This window comes from Malurus melanocephalus, unplaced genomic scaffold (genome assembly GCF_030028575.1).
Source record: "Malurus melanocephalus ecotype Western Australia unplaced genomic scaffold, MMel_1.1 scaffold_236, whole genome shotgun sequence".
Classification (NCBI taxonomy): domain Eukaryota; kingdom Metazoa; phylum Chordata; class Aves; order Passeriformes; family Maluridae; genus Malurus; species Malurus melanocephalus.
This window is the reverse complement of record NW_026623468.1, coordinates 927,514-950,758: the sequence shown is the minus strand read 5'-3', so window position 1 is coordinate 950,758 and position 23,245 is coordinate 927,514. Positions and strand designations below refer to the sequence as shown.

Sequence of the window (23,245 nt, the reverse complement as noted above, 5' to 3'; positions counted from 1 at the left end):
ACAAAATTTCCTCCAGATGGAAGAGTTTGGCTGCTAACTCCAGGTGTGTGAGGAGATGGTGCTTGAAGCCACATTTGGAGTACTGTAAGCAGCTCTGTGCTCCACAAAAAAAAAAAAAAAAGAGAAACTGAACTCCTGGACACGTGAGATTTGGCCAAGGGTTTCTCCCATATGAGGAAAGGCTGAGAGAGCTGGGCCTTTTCAGCCTTGAGAAGAGTGAGTGGAGACCTCATTAATGTGTATAAATACCTAAAGAAGGGGTGCCAAGCAGGATCTTCTCCAGTAGTGCCATTGGGACAGGATGGGCAACAGGAAAAAACTGATGCACTGGAAGTTCCAMCCAAATACAAGAACTTCTTTACTGCGCGAGTGGACACACACTGGAACAAACTGCCCAGAGCGGTTGTGGAGCCCCCTCACTGGAGATCTCCCAGACCCGTGCGGACAACAACCCTGCGCCATGTGCTGTGGGATGGCCCACACGTCCCGCAGCGCTCCCTTCCAACCTGACCCATGCTGTGCGTGATCCTGTGGGTGAGAGGCACACCGYGCTGCGGGAAGAGCTGCCGAATTCCCCGGGAAGAGCGGAGACAGCGCCGGGATCCCACAGCGGCCTACGGACCCCGCCGCCGCCATGGCGGGGTGACGTCACCGGCCACGCCCCCGCTCAGCGCGACGGGGGCGTGGTCACCGGGAGGCGTGGTTTGGGGCGTGGCCTAGCGGAGGGGGGCGTGGCCTGGCGGCGGCCGTGGCGTGAGGCGGCGGCAGCGCCATGTCGATGGAGGACCCCTTCTTCGTGGTGAAGGGGTGAGCGCCGCGCTCGGAGCGCTCCGGGGGACGGGGAGAGGGACGGGAAACGGGCCGGAGCCGCCTCTGGGAACGGAGGGAGCGGGCACGGCCGCCCCGCAGTGCAGGAGGCCCGCGGAGAGCGGGCGAGCGGCGGGCGGGGGTCTGTGTGGGGGGAAAATGGCGGCCAGGCCCCCCCGTGCCGCTGAGGGGCCGAGCGCGGGTTCTGAAAGCTGCCCGGCGATGGCGGCCCGGCGCGGGAGGCCCTGGGGTGAGGCGGGCAGGTGCCGGGCCGCGGCCGGGCCTCCCCGGGCTSTGTGAGGGCTCCCCGGCCTCGGCTGCAGGTGCGGCTTGGGGGCTGTGGGCAGRGTGGGGCTGGGGGCTCGTGGCTGGAGGCCGGGGTGTCCATGGGGAAAGGTGCAGAGAAGCGGGGACCGAGCTGTGGGACAAACAATGGTCGCGAGAGGAAGCCTGCCGAGAAAAGCCTGAACGCAGGGAAATACAAACTAAACGTGATTAAAGGAAAATTGTTGTTAATAGGGTGAAAGGAGTTTTGCTGGAGCTTCTGGAGAGGGCCCAGTGGAGGCTACAAAGATGATTTGGGGTCTGGAGCATCTCTCTTGTGACAAGAGACAATGGGAGCTGTGCCTTGTTTAGTCCRGAGAAGACTGAGAGGGGATCTCATCAATGCATATAAACGCCTTTAAGAGGTGTTAGGAGGATGGTGCTAGACTGCAGTGATAGGATGAGGAACAGTGGCCATTAAGTAAAACATCAGAAGTTCCACTTCAACGTGAGGAAGAACTTCTTTACAATGAAGGTGGCAGAGCACTTGAATAGGCTTGCCCTGGGAGGCATGGAGTTTGCTGGAGACATTCCAAACCCGTCTGGAGGTATCCCTGTGTCCCCTCCTCTAGGTGACCCTGCCTTAACAGGGGGATTGTGCTGGAAGATCTGCAGATGTCGCTTCCAMCCCCAGCAATTCTGCGATTCTGTGAAAGCTGCTCAGTCACTAAACTCTGCCTTGGGGCCACCTTCTGCCCCAGGGTAGTGTTTAGCGTTTAGTGTCACCATTTCACAGTGAAACTGCCCTGAGGAGCAGCAGAGGGGCTGCTAGTGGGGTGTTTGGGAAAGCCATATGAGAACAAGAAGTGTGAGAAATGATACTGGTACTGATACTGCAGCCAGGGAAAGTACTACCTGAGGGAGTAGAGGGAGTTGAACTCCTGCTAAGAGGAAAGAGTAGGAGTCGCCATGGGTGGGGAGCAAATGTCCTGTCAAACTTTCCAGAGATGTTCCCGCGGCGTGCAGGGAAGGGCAGGGAGGGAAAGGGGATGTGCTGCCGCTCCCAGAGTTAATTATTACCTGGCAGGTCAGAGGGGCTGGTGGTGGTGGAAGCACCAGAGTTGCCATTAGTGTGCTTTCCAGGTGTCTGTAACTCCTCCCGTCAGAAGACATYCAACTCTGCTTTACATTCCTGCTGCTGGGGACTTCCACAAGTGTGTTCAGATTWAAAAAAAAAACCAACAAACCAAACAAACCCAAAACTTGTGCTGGCAAGTAGAAGAGGGAATGAAGTTTTCCAGATCCTCAGTGCAGGCTGCTGACTTTAGGGCACTCCATGTGGCAGACCTGGAGCTGTAGGCGTGCAAAAAGAGGAGGGACATGCATGGGGTGCTGAGAAACTGCAGCTTCGACAGCAGCTGGAGCATCTCAGGCCCTTGGCACCTCTGCTGGATGTGGGCTCAGCTCATCTGTCCTGGGCCTCCCCTGCTTTCCTTCACTGGAGTGAAACATTGGACTGCTGTGTGCAAGCTCATGGTGGCCTCCTTTCACACCAGCACAGTCTGGTCCTGTCTCCCTTCCTCATCCCAGCTCCCTGTGGACCTGGGGGAGCAGTTCACAGCTCAGGACCACAGAGCTTGTAAATGCAGGTAACCACGCTGAGGGTCCGTGACCCAAATTTACAAACCTGCTTGCCCTAAACCAGAGCTGTCAGCAAAGCCTTCCCCTGCTGTGAATGCACTTGTCTCCAAAAGAGCTTAGAGCAGCAGAAAAAAACTTGTGTTTCCTAAGCCAGCATAGTAGGGCTGTATTTTTTTAAATGCTGAATTAAAATAAACAGTGCTGCACTCAACAGTCTGCCTGGCTGGGGTGTGGGGACAGTTCCTGTAACTCTGTGCCCTTGGGGTATCTTGTATGGGTAGTTCAGGGCCTTGAGAGGAAAATGGTTGAGAAAGGAATGCAAAGCATGGATTGCCAAAGAGYTGCCTTGTTTAGACCCTCTGCCCTGGCTTGCCTGTGTGACACTCAGCAGCAGCTTCCCCTGGGGAAATAGGTCCCTTCATGAGTAACTTAGTGCCTCAGCAAGATACAGGATARTCCAGCAAGAAGGGCAAATCCTTGTTTTACAAGATAAACGTGAAGCTGTTAGAAGGAAAGATTTTTCAGAGGAAGCTGGACATGGGGCTGTCCCGGTGTCTCTGCTGCAGGGCAGCTGATGATAATCCTTGGCTTCTCTTCTCTACCTGGCTGCAGGGAGGTGCAGAAAGCTGTGAACACTGCACAGGGGCTTTTCCAGAGGTGGACAGAGCTCTTGCAAGATCCCTCCATTGCCACAAGAGAAGAAATTGACTGGACCACAAATGAGCTCAGGAACAACCTGCGGAGCATCGAGTGGGACCTGGAAGACTTGGATGAAACCATTAATATCCTTTCTGTGGTCCTTTGGAGGTAGTTGCGGTTCCCAAGTTGTACTAAACAGCTGAGTACCAGTTCTTGTCACTCTTTGCAAAAATTGGGACTATTGGGGATTGAATTTTGCATTAACATTGGCTTTTCTCAAATTGCGAATAAGAAATTAAGTCAAGGATTTTTTCTTTTGCCTTTTTTCTTCCCTTTTTATAAGGTATATTGTAAGATGCCTTGTTCTGGAAGGCTTTGTTCTAAGATTCTTTGTTCTTTGTTGTTGTGTGGATCTGGATTTCTGCAGAGTCAGTTCATACTCTAGGCTGGCTTCCAGAAATACTCCTTTTCCCTTGTGTTCATCTGAGTGCTTCTGAAAGCACTGCACAGCATCACAAAACCAAAAAAAAACATGGAAAAGAGAAACCTCGCACGCGTGCCTGCGCTGCAYGGTACATTCCTGCCATGCCTGCTTTTCCCTCCACTGGTGCTGTACTTTGCTAATCAAATTTTGGGAACAGGCACAGCACAGTGGCCAGTTGGCATGCTCAGGGTTTGTGTATCCATGTGTGTACCCAACACTGCTTCCGGGGACTCCTTGACTCGGTGCCCACGCATTGTCGAGGCAAACCCGCGGAAATTCAATCTCGATGCCACGGAGCTGGGAATCCGGAAAGCCTTCATCACCAGCACACGGCAGGTGGTCAGGGTAAGGAGCCTGGCCTTGGGGTCAGGGCCTGGGCAGGGTGGCAGGGGGCATTAGGKGTTTGAAAAAGGAAAGCTTGGGGCCATTCTGTGGTGGACTGGAGAGCAGAGAAAAAAMCTGCTGCCTGCTCTCCCAGGCTTCYTCCTCTTACCAGTGCACTCCCTCCTGGAGCTGYCCACAAGGTTTGGGGGTGCAGGTACCCCACAGAGTTCCCTCCTTTCATGCTGCTGACCCTTGAAGTCTTCACACCACTCTGGYAACAGTGAGCTGGGAACCTGTGGGAACTGGGGAGGAAGAGTAAAGAYCTGGCTGCAATGTAGGAAAGGTTGGAGCCTCCCTTCAGTGTTGAGGGAAATTGCAACTGTCCCAACCATTTGTAGCACTAGTTTTCAGCAACAGGGAGACAGACCACTCTGAACACTGGCAGATGGTTAAAGCCTGGTGTTATTGACACAGTGACTTCAACTTCCTACCCCTGCAAAATAGTCCAAACAACCACTAGATTTATTTTTAACTTGAGGAAGATTTTTTTTTAGTTTAAACTTACACTTGAGAAGCAAAAAGGGAGTTTTAACAACTTGCTGGCAATAAATAGAGAAGAAACATCTTTCCAAAAGCTTCACTGCCTGGTAACAAGCTGCTAGTTAGGAAGTTTTCTCTTTATTAATAGCTACTGTGAGTTTCTGCTGCCCCTCATGACTCTGATGTTCCTGCTCCACAGAATGCATTGCTGTGGCTGGCAGCAAGCCTGTTAACCTACCTGCAGTCCTGTGGTCTGGATGCWGTCCCTAAGGCTTGCTGCCTGGGAACTGATCCCAAAACCACGCTGGCCCCAGGTAGCAAGCATATGCCTGCTGCCTTGCCCTCGCTGTAGTCCACTCCCAAATGGGCAGGATCAGGCAAGCTTGCTCTCTGGTCCTCTCTTCCTGGCTAAAAAATGCTGGCTAATGGGTTTTGGGGCAGTGTCTCCCACTGGTAAATGAAATTTGTTAGTGGCCTTATGCAGCTGAYTTCCAGTTTCCATGGGGGAATTCATGATGCCAGCAGCACATGCCTTAGCCAGTGAGAATTAACCGAGTGGGATGTGGTGCTGTTCAGTGATGTGTTGCACCTCTCTGAACAGTAAAACAGATCTGAATGCTCTGGTGGCCTCAGAATGGTGCTGGGGGATCAGCCTTTGCCAGATCACATTGACTGCTTGCTAATTTGTGAAAACTAGGCTATGTTATGGTGTGACCTCTGGGGGTTAGTGACCTCCTGCAGGAACTCCACAGCAAAAATTAATTGTTAATAGAAAACATAGTCACAGTCAGAGAGGATGGCCACTGGACAGGAAATCTACCTCATACTATAGAATATAAAACCAGGTGCAGTTGTGAGTAAAGCACAGGGGGTTACAGGCTTCAAGGCCTTGACAAATACTTCCTCACATTCTGTCAGCAGGAACATTAGTTTATTATACAAATCAAAGTGTTTCTGGTTGTAGTGGAGCAAAATGAGTAGTAAAGAAGGAATATTTTCAAAATATCCCATTGCTTTTGATTCTTGTATTATTATAACAATGAATGCATTGAAACTTTCTACGGTATCTTTCTAGTCTCTTCAAAAGTGTAGGTTTTCAAAGAAAATCTCCCTTTCCTCATGCCTCCTTGTAGAAGCCTTGGTGGGTATAGAAGGCCTGTAGCACCCTTAATCTGCCTGTGACCACAAATCCAATGTTCACATGCTGCTTCTTTTGTTGAACAAACAGGACATGAAGGATCAGATGTCAAACTCCTCCATGCAAGCACTGGCTGAAAGAAAAAACAGGCAGGTGAGAACCAGAAACGGGCAATGTATATCTGTTACAATGTATATCCTGTCTGGAGTTTATCCCTTTACAAACCTTTGGTCTGGGAAGGGGTTTGCACGCTGCAGCCAAGYTGTGCTTGAGCCATGTCCATTTGGCTGCCCTGGGAGAGCTGGTTCTCACAGGGAAACTGCTGCCAGCCTCTCCCAAGCCTGTCTCTCAGAGCAGTAAGTCAGCACTCGCCATCTGTTTCTGTCTTCAGAGCTGGTTGTGTACAACTGTCAGCATTGCATCATCCCATGGAAAGGGAAATCTCCCTCCTCCTCGGGGGGGAACCGGCTCAGAATCCATGTCAGTGAATGTAATCCTGTGCTCTGCTGGATTTAGGAGCCAAGATGGTGCAATATCCTTTCGTGCAGCTGCTTCTTGTAATAGCTGCGTTAAGAAGATGRAAGAAGCTCAAGGAGTCTCGTGTTGTCTGCACTTGTAATCTAAGGAATAGAAATAGATGCAGCTTGTGCTACTTCCTGGCTGATGGGGAGGCTGTAAGGAGATACTGGAGCTGACTTCCAGAGCCACCTCGGGAAAAGTTGGTGTGTGCTTCATACAGTTTATTATCTGTACTGCATCAGCCTCACCACRCTTGACAAAAACGACAGAGAAGCACAGAACTCATTCCTGAGCTTGTCACAGGGTTAATTGATGTGCTCGGCAAACACTCGGCAGCAGTGAAGTCCCTGACACCCTTGCTCAAAAAAGTCTGTAGCTTTCCCTGCAATTTGCTGCTTTCCTTTGCACAAGGTTCCTGATAGCTGCAGGAGACCATATGGCCCAGCTCAGGCAGCGACATCTGGTCAGGAAAACTGACTTCCCCTTGGTGCCTTTCTCTCCCTTCCCAGCCYCTCGCCTTCATTCCAGACCGCAAGGCTTGTGCTGGGCTTTGTGTCTGAGGGGCTGGCTAGCAGTGACCTGACCCTCACAGCCCAGGCTGGCAAACAGAGGCCTTTCTGTTGAAGCTGCAGCAAAACTATTGCACTGAGTTAAATAAAAAGGAGCTGCCCTTGCCACAAAATTGGAGTGACCAGGAGCTTGCTTAATGTCTCGGAGGCAGACAAAGCCAGATGACCTGCTGGCTTCCTGCATGGTCAGTCTGTCAGCTTTCCTCACCCCTCCTTGAACCTTTTAAGTCAGATGAACCGTTCAGCCTGACAGAGTAGCCTGGTCATTGTCTTGCAGTTCTTCACAAATACTCTTCATCCCCTCCTGCCCACGACCAGGAGCTGCAGGATGGTCTCGTTACCCATACTCTGCCTGGAGGGCTGAGTCCCTAACCCATCCCTAGTGCTGCACGGTGCAGCTCCTCACTGCAGGTTGTGTTCATTCTGCAGCATCTGTAGCTTGGGTTATTCCCTTTTCAGAGACCRGACATACTAGGCTGGAAAACCACATCTCTGCAGTCTTTGCACAAGATTCTCTGTTCATGTTGTGGGGCAGGTAGCAAGAGTAGCTTTGTATATGCTGGCAATTGAAGAGCCTGCTGGAGGGACAGGCAGCCTGCATAAACATACAGTGCTGCTCTGGTTATATATTGCATTATTTTACTGTCAGCTCAACTGGTTAAGTACTTCATCCAGACCCTCTTAAGCCCCTGTCATTAGCAGCAGAGTGCTCAATTCAATCTGTACGTCTGTTAACACAATATATCCGGACACTTCCCAGCTCACATGTCCTAGCACACAGTGCTGTCTCTTGAGCAGGCCTCTGCCAGTCCTTTGTGCTGTGCAGGCCTCCTGCCCACACCGTCAGTCAGCCACACTCCAGCTCTCCTGTTGCTGGAGAGGCATATCTGCAATTCCAGTCTGCAGAGACTTCCCAGGCTGGCATTTTGGCTCTGTGTTGGTTTAGTTCATGACAGCATTTTGGCTGAGTAGCAACAGAGCAGGAGGAAAGGGATGCTGTGTGCGTGCATACACGARTGTTGCCTTGTCTGCCTTCTCACCTCACCCTGTAGACGGGCTGTGAGCAGACACAAGGGTGTTGCTGAGCTCTCTGCATCTGTTCAGGCACTCCTGGGAGAGAGTGGGAGTCAGAGTTGGAGCTCTGGACCTGACAAATACASCCGTCTGGACCGGGAGCTGCAATTAGCAAATTCACACTTCATCGAGGAGCAGCAAGCTCAACAACAGGTAAGGCAGCTGGCACCACACAGACTAAATATCTGTGCTTGCCAAATGGGTGCCAGGGGGACTGGKCTGGCTCCAGGAGCCTGAGAATCCTCCTCTTTGCTAGGGGCATATATCTGTGCATGCATTTCCTGTGCAGCACAGCTTTGGATGATCTTGGCACCAAGTTTTTAACCCTTGAGGTGTGGGGCTTTTGCTCTGTTCAAGAGGCAGTCAGCGTGATCTGRAAGGTGTAGCATGCTAAGCTTTAACAGTACAAGAATTGCTGAAATCCTTGGAAGAGTAGATACACTGCAAAGAGAAAAGGGCCCGTTTCTCTTATGCAATTTCCCCTGGTTAAAACASGTTTGCTGTTGTTTGTGTGCATCTCCCATCAGAGCAGGCTGGGAGCAGGAGCATGTGCCTGTTTCCTTTTCCTGCCTTTGTCACTGTGAGATTAGTGAGAAGGCTTGTGTGAGGGCTTGGGAAAACCCCTGGTGAGGCACTTCCCAGCTGCACTTCCCAGCTGACAGGGGAGTTTGTCTGGAGAAATGCCCAGGCCARGCATTGACCAGAGAACTACAGGGCCTTGACACAGCCAGTGATTTAGAGGTGGCAAACTCTGCTAAAGCTCCTGACCCGTGATGCCACCTCAGCTTCCAGACACGTTTTACCTACTGACTCCAGGGAGATAAATAGCTTCAGAAATAGGTAACTAGGGTAAAGCTAATCCTTAGTATGACTGTGCCCTGAAAATGACTTAAAACAGCAGCAGACTTATTCCTTTGGCACATTTGGAGCCAGGCTGGCTATTTTTAGCTGTAGAAGCTGCAACAGCCTTCTTGCATTAACCCCATGTTAGCTGCAGCACATTCCAGGTGGCATTTCACAGGCATAGCATCACTGTGGCTCTCAGGCCATACCTGCTTACCTCACCAAGGTTTTGACAACCAGCCCTGGAGCTTTTGACAACCAGCCCTGGAGCCCAAAGTCACTTTAGCTATGTGTGCAGCATGGATGAGTTGAGGCTGGATTTGCAGGGATGTCTGGAGGCTGCAGCCTGCTGTGCCATGGGGATGCCATGCCATGCAGGCTTTCTATGGCTGTCACCTCTCCAGCATTCCTTCGGAACGTGGTACTCATTCCTGGTGGCTTAAATCTGAGCCCAGGTCTCACAGCTGATGTTGGCTGAGCAGCGAGTGCCTGTCTACTGGATGGGCTGGCTCCAACCCAGCTCCAGGCAGCAGATCTGTAACTGGCTGTTTCCCTTCTCTTTGGCCCCAGCTGATTGTGGAGCAGCAGGATGAGCAGTTGGAGCTGGTCTCTGGCAGCATCGGGGTGCTGAAGAACATGTCCCAGCGCATTGGCGGGGAGCTGGAGGAGCAAGCAGTGTAAGTGTGAGACATGGCAGCAACAATCTGGCATGGGGCTGGCTGCAACATGGCTGGGTGTTCTCACACACCTGTCTCTGCCACTGGTAGGTTCTGGAATTCACTGATCCCTCAGGCAGCCTTTGGAAACCATCTTGTGCTGCAATCTGTAGGGATCCAACTGCAACTTCCTTCATTTGGAGCCCTGCATYTAGGGCAGGCTCAGCTGCCACCTTACCTTTCCTTCTCTCCTTTTCACATGCTCCCCCTCAGGCAGCCAGCAGACAAATAAGGGAGAGAGGTGCTGATACTGGGCACTTCCCCACTCCACAAGGCTTTGTGCTGCCCCTGGACAACTGCTAGGGCCAGGAGCCCTCAGCTCTGCCTTGCTGCCCTGAAACACGCAGCACAGAGCTGCTCTTCATCACTAAAGCTAAAAATAGCCTTCACCCACGCAAAGAGTTAAAGGGCAGCTCACAAAGTCATTTTGCATCCATCCATTTACATATAAATTAGATTTCTTTCCCAGTTCTTGTCCTTTGCAAACAAGTTCCCAGTTGTGCAGGCTAACAGCTATGCTTCCAGAGAGGCTTGAAGGGTTCATGCCTAAAACCCCTCCTTGTTTGGCTGGTAGGAGTCTGGAGGGCCGTGTCCCTTGTGAAGTGATTTCATCTTTGATGGAGAGAAGGAGCTTTAAACCCCCCTCCCGTGTGAAGCTGTGCAGCATGAGAGTCCTCTGCTCTCACAGWGGAGATTGGTGTGGCATTGGTGTTTCTAGATCATCACACAAAACTACCAGTGCTTGCTAGATTAGCTCATAACTTCCACAGTGAGGTTTTTACAACCCCTCCTTTTTCCCCACTGAATGAAGGTTGAACAARTGCCCTGGCACTGCAAATGAAGGAGTCTGTCTTTTTAAATGCATTAAGCTTTAAAGTCCCACTGTCTGGAGACAATTGGATCGGTACCTTGATTGTGGATGTGCAATGGCATTGACAAAGCATGGACTCAGGAAGGCTTGCAGATTCATTACAGTCACTGTGTGGTAGAAGGGGTAACTTCCATACAGAGCTTGAAAAGCAGTTTGAAACCAACTGCAGATCTCATTCTCACTTGATACATGACTGAAACAAGATTTTAGCTGCAGCTGCAAGCCCTGAACAAGAAAAGAGATTTAAAGTCTAAGCTGACACCTACATCTAACCAGTCTCTGCTTATCAGATTATAAATGAGRCTTTCCTTTTGTAAAGAGGAAGCCCCCTCCCACTCCTCACCTTGCAGATGTATGTAGAGTTGAGCCACAAACACACAGGGAGGATCAGTCTGGCAGGAGTCCCGAGTTACTTCCCACCAAAGCAGAGCTGCTGTTTTAGCAGGTTTTTTTCCCCTCCCTTGCATGCTTCCAGGAGAGGAGGCCACATTCATTCAGTCTGCCAAGGTGTGATACTCTGATCCCATTGGTGTATTGATCCCATGTGTGTGAGCATGCAGCAAAATCCCAGATGTGCCATGTGCTGACCAGTGCCCTGCTTCTGTGTCCCCAGGATGCTGGATGACTTCTCCCACGAGTTAGACAGCACTCAGTCGCGCCTTGATAACGTCATGAAGAAGCTSGCCAAAGTGTCTCACATGACGAGTGGTAGGTCCTGGGATGTGSGATCCAGTCCTGGAAAGGGAGAGATGAGCCCTTGGATCTTTGGGCTGGGACACTTTGTGCTCCCACCCACCCAGCAGAGGGGAGGAAGCAGCTCTCAGCTCTTGAAAGAGGGGRAAGACTTCCAAGCCCGGCAGCTGCTCCTGCCCAGACATTGCTCTGCTGCTTGTCCCTTGCCTTTGTTTTATTTACAGATGCCTTTCTATTTATGCTGCTGCTGCTGGGAAAATCCCCCTCTAGCTGGTGGGAGGGGAAGCTCTGCAGCCTCCTCCTCTGCTGCAGTTTCCCGGGTTGTCTGTGGAACAAAAGCTGTCAAGGTGCCATTAAACACCGGCCATGCTGTGTGGCTTCTCCCACACCAGAATGCCTGCGGCAATCCCCTTCCCAAATCCCACCTGCCCTTGGGCTGCTGGCGCCCACAGGCCTGTCGGTCAGATCTCTCAGCTGGTAAAAAGCTGAATTCTGCCATGAACCCACAGAGAAGTCCTTATAAGGCTGTGCTAGAAGCTGGGGGGCTGGCGGGGCTGCGGGCAGAGCAAACAGGAAGCCCGGCCTGCCTGCCGGGAAGTCCCACGCTGCTGGCTGCCTCCGAGCCTGGCACTGTGCCCGGCCAGCGCCTCCTGCAGCACCCCTCTCCTGTGGGTGCTCAGTACCTTGGGAAGGCARCAGCCAGTCAGAAGGAAAAGCAGTCCTGCTCAGCAGGATTAGACTGTCCSGGGGATTTATGAGGTGGTGGAAGTGGAGCCCTAGAGAGACTACTTGGAGTGCTGACAGTGCATTTTGGGTCACCAGTAGCTCAGCAGCAGCACRACCACGGGAAAACTTTGTGTTTCTGCCCTTTCCTCTGGGAAAAACCATGAATCTTCACGGAGTGTTTCTGAGCATTGTGAAAGAGCGTTTTCTGCTGGCATCACATGTGCCAGGGAGGGCAGGAGGGCTTTTTYTGGGGTAGCTGCTATGCTTAGGAATTGAGGGGGTGCCAGCAGCCCTGTCCCCACTGCTGCATCATCATCTCACAGGGGCAGACAGCTGCTCTCAGAGGAGATGTAGTGTTGAGCCAATGAGGTTTAAAGATGTGGAGGGAAACCTGATTCCTGGCCCTGTCCTAAGGGAAGCYGCCACAATCTCTTCCTGGCAGAGGTCCTCAGGGCAGCTTTCACCGGATCCCTTTTTGTTCCTCTGGCAAACAGATTACTCCATGAATGAACAGCAAACACAGCAGCTCTCTGCTTGTTCCTCCTAATTGCTTTGGAGCCAGCTTTTCAAAGCTTTGAACTTGGTTGGGAAGAAGTCTCAGAATTCCCACAGCTGTTCCCAAACCCCATGGTATCCTGGAGGAGAATGCCTCACTGCAATATACAGCGCCAAAGCCTTTCTCCCCCAGGAGCTGTTGTTTTGGATTTTATGGCTTAAGCCTGAATTTGGTTCCTAGCAGTACATGAAGAAAAATGGTCCCCCAATTTTCCTTCTCCACYAAAGCAGGAAGACTGATGCTTCCTTTTCTTTCCAGATCGACGGCAGTGGTGTGCAATTGTTGTCCTCTTCGTCATCTTGCTAGTGGTGCTCATCCTGTTTTTTGTCCTGTGATGACAAAAACTGAACTTCCTGGGACGCCCCCTCCCCGCCCCTTGGCCCCGGCAGCGCCGGCAAATGAAACTCTCCCCGTTTCCGTCCACCCACAGAGATTCCTGGCAGGAACACCCACACCAGTTCTCACCATCCTCCTCCAAGGACTGCAGCTCGGCTTCGCCGGCATCTCCCTGGCCCCGGGGAGAGGGGCTGGAGGACTGCAGCTGCCTCCTCCCCTGGTGTGGTGTGATCTGGGCCTGGGCTCCAGGTCTGGGCCCGGGGAGCTGGAGGGGGACTTGACCCCCACGCTTCCACCTGGTGCAGGTAGGAGCCGGTGGGATGCGGACAGAGCAGTGAGCCCTGGGGAGGATGGGACGGGGAGGAATTACTGAGTTCACTGAGCATTACAAACTGCATTGCCAGTGCCAGCCCCAAGCATTACTGSGAAGGGTGAAAGCCTCCGAGCTGCAGCAAGGGAGGGGAGCCCTGGCTCTGCTCCCCCTCACTGCCTCCCGTGGGCTGGCTCTGTGCCACCGGTTCACTTCCAGGAGAGCACGGTGAGTCCCAGCAGAGCCTTCCTACCCTCCRCACCTGGGCGGAGGGCAGGGCTGTAGGGTTTTATGTCCTGCTGTCAGCCACCCAGGCCCTGTCAGACACCCCAGAGCTTTAAAGCTGGGGTGCTGCACCCTGAGCGCTGGCAATCAGCTGTGAGCCAGAGAGGGAGGATGTTAAAGCTTTTAAAATTGCCTCCCTCGTTATACAGGCCTCTAAAGCTCATTGATGCTTTCTTTGCCCTTGTATAACTGAGTCACTGCTTCTGTTTAACAGCTGCTTCCCTTTGGCAAGTGATTTGTCAGGTCTAAAATAACTTATTTTTTTTAAGGAAAAAAAAAAAACCTAAAGATTTTTTTGATGACCATTCGAGCCACGTTCTCTCTGTGGATGCACGACACACATGAACAGAGGAACGGTGCTCAGTGATGTATTTTAAGTGTAAATGAACTTGTAAATAGGATGTCTTCATTTTTCCCAACCGCTATTTTTTGGACACCTCTGTTGTACGCAACCAAAAGGTCAGAGATTCAAATCTGGATCATGTTTCCGTATTCCTTCCCAGTCCTTTTGTTACCTCCCAGTTGTTTGTCACTCGAGTTGTCTCAGCAGTGTCGGATTCCCTACAGGGCATGTGGAGTAGCCAGGTGCGCAGTACCAAAAACGTGGTGAAAAAAGCTCATCTGGGCAGTGTCACCGGGAAGGAACAGGCAGAGGGGTCRTGCTGCGAGCACTGGTTGTAGGATATGGGTGACTTCAGGGAAGCAAAAACGCTTTCTTACTCCAGTCTGCTCCCGTATTTTAAGTTGCAAACATGCGAAGACTCAGAACAGGCTGGCTTATGGCTCCCAGATGGGGCTGGGGGAGGAAGTTAATTGGCGCTGATGCAAAGACTTATGCTGAAATTGCAAATCACCCCCAAAATCATCCCCCACCCCGCCTTAGAAACTCGCCACCGGACGGCTTTACCTCCGGGACTGAACACTCCTCCCCCTCCCGGCTTCGTGGCTCCCTCCGAGGTCTGCGTGGCTCCCCTTTCCCTCCCGCAGGCGCTGGATGCACAGCCAGCGGCTCCGTGCCTTCCGCAGCCGGGCGGGGCCGGACGGAACCTCCCCGCCCGCCCAGCTGCTCGTCAGTAACGCACACGTGGTGCCTCGGCGCCCACCCGCACTCCTGATCCCAAAGTGGCTCCTTATCCTTGCAGAGCATCCCGTTTCTTTTGGTTACGCTGCAGGGAGTGGGTGGTGTCTGCTCTCCAAGGCTGGCTGGAATAGTGTCTGCACCRCTCCGTGGGTTTGTGCCTCTCCAGGAGCAGGTTCCCAGGAGTGCGAGTCTGGGCAGGGAGCAGGGCTCGCTGCCGGCCGGTGTTGGCACACCTCTGATCCCCGCGTTACTTTCACCCTGGTCGTGCATCCTTTGGGAATGACTCCCATGCAGGACCGCTCCTTTGGTAGTCCAGGGGGTGGCCCAGCTGCTGGCATCACCACAAGCCACCCGAGTGTCTCTGGTCCCTTTTCCTGTGTACATTTGCTTCTCTGTCGCTGGTGGTGCCCCTCCCTTTAACACTAAATAAAGGTGCAGCAGCGCAGCTCTCTGATCTTTCTTGCCTGACTCTTACTCCCGTGACAAGCTGCGGGTCTCCTGGCACCTGGGAGTGGGAAAAGCTCTCCCAGCAGCATTTGGCAGGCATCACCTTCCTGGCTTTTGAGGCATAAGCAGCAGCTGCCGTTTTCGGGGTCATGTCAGCATGGTGTGCCCAGATACAGGAGATGCAGCAGGCAGCCGTACCCAGATTGGGGCACCAAGGTACAGAGGGCAGCCATTGCTGCCATGCCACTGTTGCTGGAGGGATGCATTCCAAGGATGTGTTTTGCCTTCTATGAGTGGAAAAAGCCCCTCAAATTCCCCAAGAAGTCCTACAGGTGGCTGAGCCCCCCATCTGCCTGCCCAGGGCCCCCCAGCAGCACAACGTGGTCAGGAGGTAGCTGGTGGAGCAGCAGGGCCATGGCAAAACAAGTAGCAAAGGCCCCATGCCAGCAAGTGCCACCCCAGCCCCTCTATGCCACAAGCTAAGGGCACTGTTTTGTTATTGCAGAGATATATTTTTGAGTTTCAGTTTGAAATAAYTTAAAAGAACCCTACCAGCCCTCCAGCACAGAGTGGCAGTGCTGGTAGGGAGCCCTCTGGACCTGGGGTCAYGGAGATGGGGTGTCCCCCTGCTGCTCACCCCAGTGCCCAGCAGGACAGATATACCCAGTTCAGGGCTGTCCCCTGTCCCCACAGTTGGGCAGCTCCTGGAGACTCTGGGGAGTCCCTGGGCCCACACGGGGCCAGGAAAGCCACCTGCCCCCACTGCAGTGGAGCATGTGCAGGTCCTGGCACTGCAGCTTGGTCCGTGCCGTGTCATTCTGCCATCCTGGGACATCACTGGGACCTCATCCCGGCGGGCTTCGCAGGAGCCGTGCCAGGGCTACCGTGGCGCCGGGCGGTGCCGGAGCACGCGGAGGGACAGGGTGTCTGCCTGGAGCAGCAGCTCACGGATGCGGGCCAGCCCCAGCCCTGAGACGGTGGCACCGTTGACCTGCAGGATCTCGTCCCCCACACCCAGGAGCCCCGCATAGAGCTTGGCCGTGCCGGCATCCACCATCTCCTGCACGTAGACACCTGCGGAGGGAACGGGGACGGGTGAGAGCCCTCCCTGCCCTGGGGTGCACAGCAGCTGCGCAGGAATAAACCTGTGATAAACAGCCTTTGGCACGGGCTGATGGACACGTGGGACCGTGCCTGGCCAAAGCCATGCATGGCAGCGTCCCCCTCATCTGCTGTCACCTCTGGGGAGGGACAAGAGCCATCCTGGAGGGACCGTGCTGTGCCAAAACTTTGGGATGATCCCACTATACCTGTGTCGGGCCGGCCGTGTCCGGAGGTGACGGAGAACCCAAAGGCGCCGTGGGGGGGTCKCTGCAGYTCCAGCTGGCTGGTGCCATCAGGAAAGACCTCGACCACGCGCCCCACCGCGCGCAGCCGGCCGGGMGCCCCGATGTCCTCCACGCTCAGCGAGCGCCGCGGCCCTGAGCCCCCCTTCCTGTGGAGAGGGGACACGGGTGAGTGGGGACACGGGAACCTGCTGGAGATGGGGTGATGCAGCCCCTGGCTGCACTGAGCAATCACAGCATCCCACAACAGCCTTCCCGGGTGCACATCCTACCTGTCAGCCGTGGTCTGGGGCAGGAGGTAGGCGCTGGCGCGGGATGCCTTGCCCAGCTGWGGATGCAGGCTCTGGATAGAGGCGGCTTTTTGGGGCTGGCAGAAGGGCGACACCTGGGGAAAAGCACCTGGCTGAGATGATGACAAACATTGTGCAGCACTGCAGTGCTTCACCCACTGATGTGCCAAGGGAACGGGGTATTGGGGCATCCCACCTCCTGGAGCACTAACCAACACACTGCTGACGAAGGAGGAGTGTGTCTGCTCTTCCACTATCCCCTCTCTCCCTCCTTCCCCCTTCCACTTCCCAGTTGGCTTTGGGCTTTTCAAACTCAGCAAGTTTGGGGTGGCACATGCCCCCAAATCCCCCAGGATCACTGGAGCCATAAATCCATGCCCAGGAATGCTTCTTGCCAGCCAAGCATCCCTTCTCTTATGCTCTTGTGCTCTTCCCATGGGCACCCCCCACACAGGGCCATGTCCAAACTCACCAGCTGCAGGGACTGCAGGGATGGTGATTTCTTGACGCCGGGGTCAGCCGGTGGGGAGCCGCCAGGGGCCGGGAGCTGCTCCATGCTGTAGCAGCGGAAGCGGCCCAGGCGCTGCTTGGTGCTCTGGCTCAGGCTGCACAGGAGCTTCTTCAGCCCCGAGGCCGAAGCGCTGCTGCCCTTGCGGCTCACGGGCCGCCCCGGCTCCCTGCGTGGAGAGGTATGGCCGTCACCCACCGTGTGTCTGGGACTGCAGCAGGACCCGCAGCTGCCTCTGGGCTGGGGTGCATCCTGCAGCCGCCCTGGCAGCCTTGAGAGCTGCAGCACAGTGACATCGGGGTGCATGGGGAGATTAGGGRCAGCCACCTCCCCCCAGCAGTGACCCAACACACACAAGTTTGTGACTTGAAAGGCACCCTTCCCACTTGCCCCATTATTTTAGAGGTTGAACACCTCTCAGAACTCCCCTGCTCTGCCCCAGTGGATCACAATGGGCTCAAAGGACCCAGCACCACCTCAGAATTCTCCTGCCAGGCTGAGACACATAGCCCCAGGCACAGGGCCAGCAGGATCGCACCTGGGAAGCCCCAAGGCAGCTGATGTTCCCCAAAAGGAGAGAACCCAACACCAGCAAATCCCCTCTGTCACATTTGCTCTAACACCCCTGGAAAACTGAGATGTGGCGAAATGCAGCTCCCGCAAGACCAGAGCAACACATGGGCACRTTGTCATCCCCACACTTTGGTTTCTGGGAGGTTTTTTGAGCCCAAGGGTTGAGTCCCACCAGGAATCCTCYGGGAGCTCAGCCCAGCAGCATYCTGCAGTGCCCAGCAGGGATGCTCAGGGGTGCACGTTTGGGATGCTGCGGCCCCTCACGCTCGCTCACCCGTGTGCTGTGTTCCCAGCCGGCTGCTGCTGCGCTCCCGGTGTCCCGGCACCTTCCCCAGCAGGACGAGCAGCCTCCTGGGGCACGGGGGTGACAGGGCTGGCGGCAGGGTGTGACAGTGCCCCTGCAACCACAGTGAGACAGTCACACGCCTGCTTCATTGGGGACCCCCCAGCACCCTGTGCRAGCATCTCTTACCTCTGTCCGTCCCCGGGGCGTCCTGCCCGTGGGTGTTGTTGCAGTTGTTGGTGGACAAGGCACGGAGGGGGCTCCTCGGGAGCCACCTGGGGCTGCAGGGACTCCGCCGCTCACTTGGCCCTGCYGTGTCCCCGGGCTGGGCTGGGGTGGCACTGCCAGCATCTGGCTCTGGGCCCCGGGCTCCTTGGCTTGATGCCTGGCGGCTGCTGCTGCAGAACAGGGCTTTCCTGCAAGGCACCTGAGAGCAGGCCTTCTTGGTAGGAGGGGGAGCAGGGACGTGGGTGCCTGGAATGGGGGTGCTGGTYCTCAGCTGTGGGGAAGGCTCCTGGGGCTCGTTGGGCTGCTGCAAGGGACGAGCGGTGTTTCCCACTCCCTTGCTGTCCCCCAGATGCYGATGGGGTTCCCCGTCTTCCCTGGTTCTTCCCGGTGGAGGGGGGCAAACAGCCCCCGTTTGTTTTGTGGCAGTACTCGAGTCCCCATCCTTGGCACCGGGGCCACCGCTGGCCACACCCGTCCCCTTCCTGGGCCTCGCCTCCGGCTGCGGGGCGGCACGGGGAGTTCTGTGCCCGCGAGTCCGGGGGTCGCGGTGCCCCCGCAGGTGGGGGCTGCGGGGTCCCGCCTCCTCGCTGTCCGTCCGGCAGCCGTCGGACGTGTCGGTGCTCTCCAGGGCYGAGTCCACCTCATCAATGTAGGTGACATCCCCGATGTAAGTCTCCTTGATCTTCTCGGTGTGGATGCGCTGCCGGGAGGGCAGGATCCACAGCGGGGACCCTCCGGGGCCCAGAGGTCTGATTTTGGGCTCCGTCTGGGCGGGGCTCGGCCCTCTGCCCTCCCCCGGGACGCTTCTTTGTGCCGCGGGGCTACTTCTGACCGCGTCGGGGGCAGCTTGCGTGTCCGTGCCCCGGCCGGCGGCGGCACCGAGGAAGGAGCCGCAGGCGCTGCATTTGCCCCCGGCCACGAGGTCGCCACTGCGGGCTTTGGGCTGGCCAGCCCCGTCCCCCGGCTGCCTGCTGCCGGCCGGCTCCGGCGAGGGGAGCGCCGAGCCCAGCGCCCGCCGGTGCCGCAGCTGCAGCCGCTCCAGGTAGCGCACCTCGGCGTCCCGGGCCGACTCGTCCTCGAAGCGGACGCGGGATGGGGACGGTCCCCGCGGCCGCCGCGGCCGCCCGCAGCTCGACTCCCCGCTGGACGAGTCGCTCAGGCTGCCGCCGTCCCGCGGAGCGACGCTCAGCCTCCCGCTGGGCTCCCTGCCATGGGGACAGACAGACGGACGCGGGCGAGCTGCRGGGGCTGCCCGGCAACCCTGGGAGAGCGGGGCGGGAGGGGGAAAACCAAGTGCAAAAGATGGGGCGAGGAGGAAAGCGCGCCCGGTACTCCCCGGCGGTGCACAGCCCCGCTTCCCCCCAGCCTGAAGCTGGAATCCGGACGGGCTGCCGAGGCTCGACCTCCATCGCCCCTTCCCTGCCCCGAGGTGCGTGGTTAATCATTCCAGGAACACCACCTCGCACATGACCCGGCACACACGGCGAGATGCCGCTGCGGTCCAGCCTCCAGCACTGAGTCTCCCCCGGGAAAACATTCCCCATCAGCTGGGAAACRCCACCCTCCCCCCGTTAACACCTCCATGCCATCATAAAACACACCTAACTGAACACCCACAAACATTGTGCTGCAAAGAAGTGGGGCAGGGGATGCTCCTGCACCCAGGGTGCACAGATCCTGGCTCCACACGCGTGCCTGCACAYATGTGCACCCTCCACACACACAGCTGCATGCTCTGGACGTGTCCCGTGTCCCCGGGAGCACCGTGGGGCAGGMGGTGGCACTGACCTGGGGTGCGGGRCGGCGGCGGGGAGCAGGAGGATGTCGTGGCTGGCGCGCAGGGGGTTCGTCCGAGCCTTCATGCGGGCGCGCTGCAGCAGCTGCTTGGCCTGCTCGTGCCGCGGGCTCAGCTCGAGATCCTGCCCGGGGACAAAGGCCCTGYGGTCCCGCAGCGGGGAGGGGGATTAGGAAAAAATAACAGGGATTAGACGTGCTTTAACAGTGACGACGAGGCTGCCCTGCCCAGGGAAAACGGGGCTCGGCCGCCATTCATGGGCGGGCTGGCGGCCGCGCCGGGGGACGGCCAGGCGGGCACCACTGAGCCCCGGCACCAGGTGAGCATTTAGGGCAGGCTCAGCACTCGCAGCGCGGGCGCAGGCTCAGCCGAGGCCGCGCTTTGTGCCACGGGCACTCCCGGAGGTGGACAGGGAAACTGAAGGAGGCACTACTTCCCATCTGCACCGGTGTAAATCCCGCGGCGGTGGGGAGGCAGGTAGGTTTGGGACCCTGCCCCTGCCTTGCTGCCTTCCCTTCCTTGGAGGGGATCTTCCCCTGCGCCCCCAGCCCCTCTGACTGCGGGGTGGGGACCTGTCAGCTCTCCCTGCCGCAGCGCTGCCTTCCCGGTTGGCCATGGCCCTAATCCTCCTGATTAAAATAATCAGCTCAGGCAGTCGCTTCGGGAAGCCTGGCMTTAACCTCTTCAGTGCAGGACGGTGGGTGCAGGCTGCCCCTCCCAGCAGCAGCACGGGGGGCCAGGCTTCCCCCAGGCTGTGGCTGCCCCTGCTCATGGCAGGTGCAGCACCCCCATCGCTGCCTTGCAGCCCCCATCACTGATCCAGCTGCCAGAGCAGAGCAGAACCAGGAGCCACAACACTGGGGGARTCATCCCCCACCCCCTGTTTTACCCACACAGCATCCAGCCTCTCACCTGCCCATCCCACCTCCTTATTTTTAGTCCGTACCTCTCGGGTTTTTCATTAGTCCAACAAGATTACGCACGCCTGCCGCCTCGATCCTCTTAAGCACCTGGAGCAAATTTCTGTCCCATCCTCTTCCCCAGCTCCCTCCCTGCCCTGGCATCCTGGCAGGCTTCTTTCCATGCTCAGACACCACGTGGACACCCAGCTCCTGCCCCTTCCCACACCAAAGCATCGCCAGAGCTCAGCCAYGCTCCCTCACCAGCTGCCCCACAGCCCTTCCCTGGAGCCACTTCACGGGGTGCACTTGAAACACAAGAGCAGGAAAGAGGGAAATGTCCATCTCTGCCACCCTGGGACTGACCTACCTGCAGCCCTCGGCGTCCTGCAGCGAGACCCCTGAGTCCCAGTCCCCGTCACTCGCCGGCATCTCTGGAACACAGGACAGGGAAAGGCGTCAGCCTGGCTGGATGGCAGCTGCTACCCTGGCCTCCCCTCTTGATAGCACCCCCATGCAGGGTGCCCATCCCAAAACCCTCCACAGAGTTCTCCCAGGTGTTTGGCTCTGGGAGATCCCAACAGAGTGGGATGTGGGGCGACAGCACCTGGCTGTAGGTGTGGGAYTGTGGGGATGGGACCATGGGGTTATTGGGGTAGATGCTATCGAAGGAGAAATTAATTCTCTTTTCTGGTGGCAGCTTGCAAAGTGTCAGTGAATGCCCACAGATGTGGCGTGTCCCAGAAAGTTTCTTGCTCTTGCTTTTAGCAGTGAAATTCCTCACCAGGTCACCAGAAAGGACTGACTGGTAGCACCCAGAGCATCTCGTGGGCGTCTCCCACATCCCGATGAAAGCGACGGGGCAGCCCTGGGGTGTGAGGCAGCAGGGAGCTGCACACGCAGYGTGGGAGAACGGGCCTGAGGACTCTCTTCAGCCCAAAAGTTTTCCCTCCCACTTCCCCCAGCTGTCCTGAAAGAGCCACCGCCTTCCCAAAATACACACCGGGTGCGSCGAGGCCCAGCACCTCCTGCAGCAGCCGCCGGTTCCTCTCCACCCGCTCAGCCAGCGACAGCCTCTCCCAGCTCTCGGCCGTGGGAGGGGACACAGAGGGACCCCTCCGGTCCCGCGGCGGGGTCCGCRCCTCTTCCCCCACGGAGGGTCTCTCATGGAGGGAGGCAGAGCGCCAGGACCTGCTGCCCTTGTCCGGGGGCAGCTCGGGGCCTCCGAGCACATCTCCCCTGGSTGCCGGGACCCGCCAGAGCCCCGGGGTGCCGGTTCGGGGGGCCGGGGGGCTGTCCGGCAGCGGCTCCCCTCCGTCCAGCAGCCCGTCCGTCAGGTAGGTCCGGAGCTGMGCCCGCGGCTCCAGCGCCGCCGSCTCCACGCCCGCCTTYCCCCGCCGGGGCCGCGGCTTCTTGGGCGAGGGGCGCTCGGGGGCAGCCGCGGAGGTCCCGGACCGTCCGCCCCGCTTCTCCTTGAGCGCCTTCACCTTGCTCTCCAGCACGGCGTGGGGGCCGGGGGCGGGCTCGGGCCGCTCCGGCGGGGCAGCGCTGCGGCCGCTCGGGCTGTGCTGCTTGGGGGGCCGCGGCAGGCGCCGCGCCTCAGCGGGCGGGCTCCCCTCCATCAGTCCTGCAGGGACAAAACCCAGGGCGTGACCCCTGCACGGCCCTCGGCCTCCCCAGCACCCGCTCTGGTGCTCCCACAAACGGCATCACCCCACCTTTCCTGGGGGRCAAATGCACGCAATGCCACCAGCACGTGCCTGGAGAGGAAGGGGACAGGAGGTGACACAGCAGGAGGCCACCCATGCACCCACCCAGAGCACCGACACTGTGCCAGCGTGGCTGGGGAGCAGGGGCAATGGGGCAGCAGCGGGGGATCGGTGGTTGCCCAAAGGGGGTGGCCAGGGGCAGGGCAGGAGCGCGGGTCACCCCCTCAAGCTGTTTCAGGCGGCCTGTGGCACTCAGCAAGAAGACCCGGAGGGAACCGGCATTTTCTGAGCCAAAYCAGGGCCCCGAAACTCTACAGAACAGAAATCCCTCCCGGCTACGACTCGCCGGAGGTGCCACCAGACAGACGCCAGCCCCTGCTCCCCCCGGYCCCCGGGGTCACACGTGGCACTCGCTTTGCGCCAGCCTCGCCGTCCCGGTGGCACCCTGGTGCCCTCCTGCGCCCCGCCAGGAGCATCCTGACCCCGCGGGTACCCCTGGAGGAGCCTCCCCCGTGGCCGGAGCCGCAGGAGCATCCCCGCGGCGCCCCCCGGCCCCAATCGCCCCCCGGCTCCCCGCAGCCCCTCACTGSCCCGGGCTGAGCGGGACGGGGCCACGGGCGGGGTGCGAGGGCTGTCCTTACCCCCGGAGCAGCATCGGGAGAGGGCTGGGAAGAAGGAGAAGAAAGCGGAAGAAGGGAAGGAAACAGGGGAGGGAAAAAAAGAAATTAAAAAAAAAAAAAACGGCCAAACC

The 23,245-nt window shown here is 57.0% G+C and overlaps 2 protein-coding genes across 2 annotated transcripts; one reads left to right on the top strand and one right to left on the bottom strand.

The window, feature by feature from the left end:
• The first annotated feature begins 717 nt into the window (after positions 1-717).
• STX6 (syntaxin 6) lies at positions 718-14,870 on the top strand. The gene is made up of 8 exons (XM_057374912.1): positions 718-807; positions 3,325-3,494; positions 4,086-4,180; positions 5,928-5,990; positions 8,030-8,152; positions 9,413-9,519; positions 11,043-11,137; positions 12,663-14,870. The coding sequence occupies exons 1-8, from the start codon at positions 773-775 to the stop codon at positions 12,737-12,739; spliced, it is 765 nt and encodes a 254-aa protein (XP_057230895.1). The 5' UTR covers positions 718-772; the 3' UTR covers positions 12,740-14,870.
• KIAA1614 (KIAA1614 ortholog) lies at positions 14,860-23,228 on the bottom strand. The gene is made up of 10 exons (XM_057374911.1): positions 23,136-23,228; positions 21,789-22,412; positions 21,156-21,219; positions 19,880-20,029; positions 18,053-19,296; positions 17,855-17,978; positions 16,972-17,176; positions 16,482-16,594; positions 16,174-16,358; positions 14,860-15,937 (listed from the first exon to the last, which is right to left on the bottom strand). Exons 2-10 carry the CDS (start codon positions 22,405-22,407, stop codon positions 15,744-15,746), a joined length of 2,898 nt encoding a protein of 965 aa, XP_057230894.1. The 5' UTR covers positions 22,408-22,412; positions 23,136-23,228; the 3' UTR covers positions 14,860-15,743.
• Positions 23,229-23,245: the final 17 nt, after the last annotated feature.